The sequence below is a fragment of the Etheostoma cragini genome, chromosome 16 (assembly GCF_013103735.1).
Source record: "Etheostoma cragini isolate CJK2018 chromosome 16, CSU_Ecrag_1.0, whole genome shotgun sequence".
Lineage (NCBI taxonomy): Eukaryota > Metazoa > Chordata > Actinopteri > Perciformes > Percidae > Etheostoma > Etheostoma cragini.
Genome location: NC_048422.1, coordinates 4,726,365 through 4,736,373, shown reverse-complemented (window position 1 = coordinate 4,736,373; position 10,009 = coordinate 4,726,365). Strand labels below are relative to the sequence as shown.

General features: G+C 41.3%; 1 protein-coding gene across 3 annotated transcripts in view; it reads left to right on the top strand.

The window, feature by feature from the left end:
• The window catches only part of pam (peptidylglycine alpha-amidating monooxygenase), an 89,079-nt gene that overhangs the window by 10,600 nt on the left and 68,470 nt on the right, over positions 1–10,009 (top strand). For all 3 annotated transcript variants that reach the window (XM_034895507.1, XM_034895506.1, XM_034895508.1), the window contains 3 exons: positions 3,043–3,160; positions 4,485–4,542; positions 5,249–5,336. In XM_034895507.1, the coding sequence (XP_034751398.1) occupies positions 3,043–3,160; positions 4,485–4,542; positions 5,249–5,336 (264 nt within the window). The remainder of the gene's footprint in view (positions 1–3,042; positions 3,161–4,484; positions 4,543–5,248; positions 5,337–10,009) is intronic.

The window sequence follows — 10,009 nt, the reverse complement described above, 5'->3', positions numbered from 1 at the left end:
GCTCGTCAATCCTCCTCGTGTGGTCATTCAATTGTGTCTTTATTTCGGACACCGATGTCTCCAGGCGACCAAGTGTGTACTTGGTCTGCTTATGGCCCTCGGCATTTTCCTGTTGCAACTTTCTCATCTCTTCCAGCATAGGCGTCTCGCCCGCTAGTTTATCATGTTTTTGGCTAACGTTAGCATCTGGTGGATCCGAGCCTGAGCTAACGCTGCTAGCTGGGCTTGGCGGTCTTCGTTTTTTATCGTCAAATACTTTGGAGTTCGCCTGCTTGTTTCCCAATCTGGTCTTTGAAGGGCCACTCATTTTGTAGTCATGTATTGTATAAATTAGAAGGTGTTTCTTGCTGAAGTTGTCGTTATTTTTCTAACTCTTAACGGAGCCTAACGTTTAAGCTGTTGCTTCTATCATGACGTCACCGGAAGCCAGTTTAGATTTTTGTAAAGTTTCTTTTAATAATGTATTGTTCTAAGTGTCTATTTTGATAATTAGATTCAGATTTATTATAAATAAATGAACATGCACCTGTATTTTATGTTCCGTTAAAGGTGGTTTGGTCACATTTGAGCATAGTGACGTCAGGGCCTGAGTGGCGAAGTGAGGAGAGTGACCGTGAACGGGGTTGGAATTAGCATAGCGGCTGTGTGAGGGAAAAGGGAGAGGAAAATAGATAGCAAAGACGATGTACAATAAAGTGAGTTAAATCAAAACTCGCGCCAAAATGCAACCTAGGGTCTTTTTGTGAATGTACTCAAGTCAAACTTTTGTTTAAAACCATATTTAGGATGGAAGCACCGCTTTTAAGATTTATTGTAATCTTGTTTTTTGGTCAAGTGGCGTTTTGAATATGTGAGCACTTTTATGCTAGCCTCAACATAGCTATTTTTTGCTGATAGAGTGAATAATAACAATGTTATCCCACCTGAATCGGTGTTCCTTATCCTTGCCTCTAGGTGAGTCTGTCGCTTTAGCTTCTCCAGTACTGCACCCTCCACTTCTTGTATTCTCTCCTCCGCCTAAATGATTTGCTCCTCTGCATAATCTATCCTACTGTTAGTTTTTATATATAGAGCTGTGTCACAATTTTCTAAAACACTTTACATGAGTATTGACATAATCGTGACATGACAGTCATGAACATGTCAAACTTTTATAAACAGTCATAAATGTTTGTTGTTTATTAATGTCATTAAGTTTAATTCAGTTTTTATCCTGACAAGTTGACATTGTTTGGGTTGTCTTGATTATGACAACTTGACATTAATCAAAGTCCATGGCATTAACGTAATAGGTCTTGGTCATGACAAGTTGACACTATATGTTGGGGGGCAGGAAGGAGGACCCAAACGCAGAGATGAGGAGGCAGGGGTAAGCCGGTACATAAAGTTTTTTTTTTTCAAACAGTTCAACGAAAAAGTAGGGAAAGTCCAAACATAAATCCACACCAGCACAGGGAGAGGCAGGAGTCCAAAATCCAGGAGGTAAACTCAGGCAAAGTCCAAATGTAAATCAACACCAGCACAGGGAGAGTCAAGCAGGCCGGAAACGCTGACAAAAGGATCACCACCGGCAGGCAGAACAAACAGGCAGGAAAAAGGGAGACAGCTAAACAGACAAACTCACGGGGTTACGGCTGACAATCTCACAGGGCAACGGCAAAACGGGCAAAAGGATCTGACAAAGGAGACACATGGGTTAAATACAAGAGGTAACAAGGTAATGGGGAAAAGGTGAGACGTCAGGTGAAGCACATTAGGGCGGGGCTAGACAATCAGACAAGCACAAAGCAAAGCTGGACAAGACTAGACAAGACAGGAAACTGAACTATCAACATAATACAGGAAGTAGAACAAACAGACACTTACCGGGGAGAAAACCAAGAATACGCCACAAGGAGGCTAGAAGGGAAAAATAACCCCAATAAAAACCCAATAAAAACCCCAAACCATAAGACTATATTTGTCTTGTTTATGACAAGTTGACAGATTAATCAAAGTGACATTACCAAAGTTGTCTTGGTCATGACAAGTTGACATTAAATTAGTTTAGGATGTCATTGTAATGGCAACTTGACATAAACCAGGATGACATTACCAGAAGATGTATTTTTCATGACAACTTGACATTAAATTAATTTGGAGTGTCCTTTTCTGTGTCTAAGAATCATAGTCATAATGGTGTCATGATAGCCAGTTTTTTTTTTTATTCTGTCACATCTATCTGCTAGAATTGGTCTCTTACCTTATGCTTATTGTCATCTCAGCATGTCGTGAATACAAAAAGCGGTGGATTTTCTGTTTATGCCAAGTTGTCATAACAAAGACATCATCTGGTAATGAAATCCTGTTTAATGTCAAGTTGTCTTAATAAGGACACTCCAAAGAAATTTAATGTCAAGTTGTCATGACAAATACACCTTTTGATAATGTCATCCTGGTTCAAGTTGTCATACCACTTCTGGTAATGTCACTTTGATTAATGTCAAACAATTTTTTGTCATGACAAAAATTACACTTAATGACAGAAGTCATACACCTTTATGACTTGTTTTTAGGGTTTATGACACATTAATGACAGTGTCATGTCATAGTTATGACAGTGTCATGTCACGATTATGTTGATACTGTCAAGGAAAGTGTTACTCTCTGCGGAAGTCCCTCAGTTCTTGCAGGGTCTTGTCTATCATGCTTTCGTTTTTGTCTATCTAATGCTAGCGTTTGCAGCCAGAGACTTTTCGCTCACAGACAATACCTCGTTTTGGATTTTTCTGCCAGTTCAAGGTGCCATTAATGGTGCTCATCAGATAAACACTCACACACATTCATGCTCAGCATCGGGGGCAACTCTGGGTTCAGTGTCCTGCCCAAGTACACTACGACATGGGACTGCAGGGCCAGGGACTGAACCCCCAACCTTCCAGGCAGGCAACTGCTGATCCACTGATCCACAGCCGCCCCAATGTATGGGTTGGGTGTGTATGGGTTGTTGTGATAAAGTGTAGCTAGTAGTAAATCACATTGTTCCTTTTGTTCTTCTTTAAGGTCCCAGGAAAATGTCCTGTCAGAGCCCAGTGACTGTGTGTCCAGGACCAAGCAGCAGGTCTTGAATTCTCACAACTTTTCTGTGGAAATTCGGATGCCTGGTCTTGTCCCAACTGGGGTAAGTCAGTTTCTCTGAAACATACTAGTTTCAGTCCTTTGACTTCAAAATTTTAATCATTAAATAGGGCTGCATAACTATTCAAATTGTGAAACAAACACGATTTTGGCTTCCCACAGTCAAATTTGCGTAATCAAGCAATTTTTAAAAAATGCGTCATTTTATAGAACGGTCAGTTTTCTTTTTTTTAAAAGCCCTACCGCTCCGTAAACTATTGTCTGATCATGTGCCAGTCAGAGTTGTTCCCTGCACCATGCAGCTTAGTTTCTAGATGTAGACAGTCACAGAGGACAGAGTAACGTGAGGAAAATTCAACAGATCGGTCGGTTATACGTCGGTCTCAAGGTTTACCAGTTTACCAGTAAACGCAACATTTTGTCCCGTCTGTGTTGTTTAACAGACAACAGCAGTGACCAGTGCTAGTTAGTGTCTGTTAGCTTACAGGGCTCTAGGGCGCGAGTAATATTTTTCCTCTAGGTCGCATCCGCTGCCTCTCCTCAAACGAAGCAATGTTGTTTATATTGATATGGTTTAATTTTACATTACATGACCCATTTCTTCTGTAAAGCCGTGCCTGTGTTTGCCTTTCTCCTCTTACTCTCCGCGCAGCACCGCCCCCATTCACTCAAACAGGCTCCCAGCAACAGAGACAGAGCGGCGACAGCGCTGGTGTTGCGCTTTTGACATTTGTCCACAGTTTTAATTGTTATTAACACAGCTTTATAGCGTTAAGCATGAGAGGCAAATCCTGTATTTGTATCAGTGTTTCCGCTGGTAACTCTGCTATGCTGCGGCATGGCGCAAAACACAGAAGAAGTTGTTGAATGCAACTAACTTCAATTTGTAGAGTAATAGGGTGATTTAACATGATGCAACTTAAAAGCTGCATCATATTAGATTAGATAATACTTTATTCATCCCAAGGTAGGGAAATTCCCTCATTATAGCAGCAGCAGTTTCCTAGAGTAAAAGCAAAATAAAAAAAAAAGTAAAAACACAAACAACAGACAATGAGTAAAAGGTATTGAATGAATGTAAAGTAAATGTAAATAAAAGGTATAGTAAGGTGCGGTTGCCATAGTACAAAAAACAATATTGGAGTGTAAGTAAGTAAGTGACATTAAAACATGCATTAGCCGCACCGTAGTATAGGCCGCAGTGTTCAAATTGTGGGAAAAAAGTAGCAGCTTATTGTCCGGAATTTACGGTAACTCAACATCAGTCTAAATTGATTGCATCAAAGTCTGCTTAACATTTCAGCAAATGATGACTAGACTCTATCATTTAGGAGTAAATATTATTATTGTGTTCTTTAATGTTTCAGTCAGACACCTACCTGTGCACAGCATTTCCTGTGCCAACTAGTCGAGATGCATATATTGGTGAGTATATCTTCTTTAAAATATTGACAGACAACAAACAGAATCTAGCTGTTGCTATCTATCTCATTGGTGATTACACAGTCTAGATGGTTCTTTTTTAAGGGATAACGTAGGTCAGCTGTAGACAACTGGATAAGATGACAAAGTAAAAGACAGTTGTAATAGAATTACCACCAACAGTTGTGGCGGACATTGTTATGGTGGTAGAAATAGAGTGAGGTAGTTGTAGCAGCAACAGAAGCAGAAGTTGCAGCCGTAGTAATAAAAATATCTTGTTTGTCTTTATGTATCACGTAATGATTAATCAGTTGTTTGTTTTAAGTCAAACGTGTTCAAACTCATGAAATGTTTTGGCATGACACATTTAAAAATCAGTGTGATTAAATTCCCAATATGGATTTTATTTTACATTTTATTAAAAATGTTTTAGGAATGTAGGCGTATTTATTTTTAATTTTTTCCATTCTGTCACTGATGATGACCCTGTTTTGTCTAAATGTTAGTCTTTCCCCCACCGATGGTCTGCAAAATGTGTTTAGACCCCTGTGAACTTTGTTGTCCTTGATCCAAGGTGCACATGATGTGTCTGAATTAGCAAATCAAGTTGAGATTGAGTCTTCATCCCCAAATAGTGTTGAGTAGTTACTCTTTTCCTTAAATTTCCTTAAATATTAAATATATTAACAACATTGCTTTTCTTCCTCAGTGGACTTCATACCTCATGCCAGTATGGACACAGTCCATCACATGCTTCTGTTTGGCTGCCAGACTCCTGCGTCCACCAGCAGCTACTGGTAATATCCAATTTCATCATAGGGGGAATGTCACAGAGACTGTTCTATCATACATCATGTAGGGCCTATTTGTGGACAAGAGGTACATGTCTAACCTAGTCCTACCAGACTCTCGTAAATTTCATCTGAACAGAGAGTCTGGTCACTCTCCATTGACTTGTGTTAACTTCCATGAAGGCGTTTAAAACTATTGGATCTGCCCCGAGCCAGTCTAGTAGCCTGGCTCTGCCCTCCTACGTACTGTCTGGTAGTACCAAGCTAACAAGGGGGGAGACGACAACAACTATCATCTTAGCATCGCTAGCGTTAGCCTCAGTTATCTCCTTCATCACTAACGGAGCGAGCAACGAAATCAAACTTTTGAACCCCGTGGGGAGGAAAGCCACAACATCATGTACATCAACAAAACTCAGCGAAGATTGTTCTTGCCAAAGGTTACCAAACCGCATCATCATCGTTCTCAGCCACTGTTTGCCTATTGGACCAGTAAAAATCCGTCCTGAGAAAACTCCAGAATATTCCGCGAACCCAGACGGAGTACTGAAGGAAAAGGAAAATTGAGCAGAAGTACATAGGAGGGCAGAGCCAGGCTAGGACAATTACCCCCCGCCACACACACACACACACTGGTAGGACACACACACACACACACACACACACACACACACACACACACACACTTTTCAAAATCCAGTTTGTGTTCTCCTCCTTCCCTCCCCCTCTACACTTTTATATTCATTTGATATTATTTTTGTCTCGGTGATTTTAAACAAAAACAAATTTTCTTTCTGGAAGAATTTATCATTAAGATAAACTCATTTTTAAACCTGGATAAACCTGGATTTTGTATCACCATAGTCCCTAAATAGGTGTTCTGGTGTGTGTGTGTGTGTGTGTGCGTGTGTGTGTGTGTGTGTACATTAGCTCGCATATAGCTAACAGTTTTCCCAAGACAAAGAACGAAGCTTGTGTATCCTTTCCAAACTTCAGGAAGCACTGTAAAACTACAAAGAACAAATAATGCATTTCAGTATTTCATTCGTTACAGACGTTGTTCAAGAACAATATTGATATATTGACTGTTAAAGACATATAGAAACAAATGGGCTAGCTTAAGGCTAACTTCTCTGGGAAATTCCATCACGATGTCAGCATTTAGCCTATACAATGAAAATAAACATTTAGAACAAAGTCGAATTCATTTACCAAGGATTTTATTACTAGTTTTCTTAGTACTTAATGTCTAGATAACTTTATGAGCTCGTACTTACAGGTAAATGTTTTTCTGGCCAATTTAAGTCAACAGAGCAAAGTATGTGGACGTTTACTGCACCATGTATCCTAGAACTGCGGCGTGACTGCTAGAACAAAAATATTACATTACTCTAGGAGTCACCACTAGAGGTCTCCCTTTCCCCAGATAAAAAACAGAACATCAAAGCAAGAAATGGGATTAAAAAGTTTTTTGGCAGAGGACCCATAGACCCCTGTTTTGCCCCCCCACTTCTCAAACCAAAGTTACACCGCTGTACATCATTATTAATCGTATCAATATCCCCAATACATCCTGTTGCAGGGTTACACAGCAGTGTTTAGACATTGTAATGTTTTATATTGTAGTAGTTGTGCAACAGCATTAAGTATTACATAATATATATGACATGTTTGTTTATAAACTTTGCTAGTCGAGTACAAGTCCAAATTCACTGGACTTGACCGAATCTATCCAAACCCAAAATGTAATAACTTGGTGTATAGGGACCCGTTCCTTTTTTTTTTCGGGTGTAATCTTCTGTAATTGCTGGATATGCTATACCCTGTGTCAGATTTGGAAGCTCACAAAACAGATATCCATTCTGCTTGTTATCATGTGGTTGATGTAAACATTCTATTCTTTCTTTTCAGTTTAAAAAAAAGGTGCACCAGTGTTTTTATATTGGCAATGGGTCTCTATTTGTAATGTGAAAGGTGTTGCTTATAGTGATGGGGTTAGGGCTCTTGGAGCTTTGCAATGTCTTTACTTAGTAATATACTTACTCTTTTAAGTCTTAGAAGCGGGCAGTTGTTTTCAGAGAAAAAGCTCTGATGAACCCACGTTGGTGCCTTTTCAGCACCAAACAGCAGCCAGACAGTTATGGCGTTTTTCCACTGCTGGTAACAGCTTGCCTCGGCTCGCCTCGGCCCGCCTCGGCTCGCCTCGGCCCATTATGCTTCCGTTTTCCATTGCAGATTGAGTAAAGCCTCAGCGTGGCTGGTCACTATAGCAACGCGTGATGACGTAATTTTCAGCGCGGCTCACAACAGCACGTCGGCTACCTGCCGCAGCCAGAAGAAATGTTTTGTTTCAAAAGAAGCTGAAGGAAGCAACGAAAATCACCACAAAAAAAAACAGGAGTTTGGGAATTCCTCCGGAGTTCAGACGTCGACATGACTGTTGTTCGCCGAAACAAAAGGGTAAGTTAAGTTTCCTGGTAACGTTAGCTAACATTTGCATGTGTTCAGCATCGCAGTCAGTATTTACTATACGCTATATAAAGTACATGAACTTTAGCAACCATGATTACACACCAACATGTTTGCTGTGTGCTGTGTGTGTTTCAGAGCATTCACGCTCTGCAAAATCGCCGCCGCAGACCGTCTGGTGTGTGACGTCCGACCGGTGAAATCTCTGGTTCTGACCTACTGGGCTTCGTATAATCTTTATGAGAGTCACGGAGAGACTTATGACAACGACTGGGATGCATCTGGGCCAGCAGAGCCGGGGGGACACTGTCACAGTCTGCAGAGGAAGAAGACCGGGAAGTTTGGGAGGGTTTGATGCGCTACTTGAAAAGCTAAATAAAATTTTTTGTTATATATATTGTCTTGTTTTTTAAAGTAACAGTGTGCAATATCGGAAACGACATGAAGCCCGAACAGTTGAAAAGTGAGAATAGTGCAAAAAGTGGATAATCTGTCGGTGTCCGGCTAGATATGTTTTAATATGTTTTGGTCTGTAAACACACTCCACACTCTTGTTTGCTAAAAACGCAGTCATAAGTGACGATTTTCTCCGACCAACCAGTAGTCTGCAGGTTTCCACGTCACCTTTTGGGCTCGCCTCAGCTCGCTTGGAACCTCGACTGAGGTAGTATTAAAAAAAGTACTTGGTGCAGGTCCCAGGGACTTTTTTTCGTAATCGAAAACCAAAAAAAGCGAGTAGAGCCGATGCGAGTCGAGTAGATACCACGCAGTGGAAATCGCCATTAGAGACTAGCTGGTGAGCAAAGTGGAGCATTTAGAAGGGAAAGAGCTAGATATTTTTTTCCAGGAGTTTGTGGAGACGAAAACATAGCTAAAAGGAGACTGAATACTAGACATAAATGATTCCACAGCACAACATGCTGAATATGCCTGTCTCACTGATCTGGCGGGGGTGTGGCTGACTCCCGTCGGCGATCCATTTTCTTCACCTGCTCGCTGTCTCCCCTGCACGCCGCCCCGCAGATGGCTCCTGCGCACGTCCTGTTCAACGGCCCGCACGTGACTGCGCGCGCCCGCTCGACCAGGTGGACTGAATTGGGCAATCAAACGCTCGCGCCTGGTTTAATCAACGTGTTACAAATACGCGCATCAGTCATTTGACTGGTGTGCATTGGACTAAGACGGCAGAAGCAGACACTGTGAGGATTAGGGATTTTGGTTGTGACGGGCTATCGGTAAGCTTACATGGACTCTTATTTGGTTGTTTATGTTTGGTGTTTAATAGATTAGGGTGTTGTTGTGTGTGAAAAGGTTATCACTGTGTCAAATCTAAATACCTTTTGTATAGGTAAAGGAACTAAGTTTACTACTGTACATTTGTTAGTTAAGACAAGCTCTGTTTGTTAACACTATACCTGATTTCAGTGTATTATGTACTTATAAATTGAATACTTTATCCACATTGGTTAAAATACCTATTTAATTGTTTTCATTTCTTTTGTGTATAAGGTTTTTTTACCTGCTACTATACAGGCCTGGTACCTGATGAACTGGTCAAAATAAAATATACCTTGAGTAAAATCCGAAGTCTGGTCCTTCAAGTGTGGACACCTCACACCCCAAAGAAACACTTGACAGTAAAAAAACGGCCTTGACCAGCAAAGACTCCACAAAAGCCCACCACAAAGAGGGGGAAGATCCACCTGGGGGCCTTGAGGAAACCACATACCTGCCGTCAACCTGTCCACGCCAAAGACTGAATCAGCCAAGAAAGCAACATGGCAGAGTCCAAATCAGCTGAAAACAGAGTGAACAACAGTAATAAGACTGTTTTCCCGACTTGCCAACAATATAATGAGAACCCATATGGAGATGACTGCAGAGGAACTACAAGGTAACTTCAAAAGACTCACAGCAGAGGGCTCCAAAGTGACGCATGTTAATGAGGAGATTGGGGCCGTTTACATTACGCAGTGCAAGGAGACTGATGCAAGGGGCGCACCTGAGGTGAGCGCCCTGCAGAGAGCTGACCCGGAGAAGACGGAGAAAGAGTGTGAGTAGAATTTAAAAGAAGTGAAGCACTTAATCCAAGAGACACTATGGTCCTCATTTGGTGAGAGGGAACTGACAGTCTCTACAAGCTGCAGAGGCAGAGTGCCAGAACATTTCTTCCACTCAGCCTGACACACCCTTGGAGGCATATGACTTTA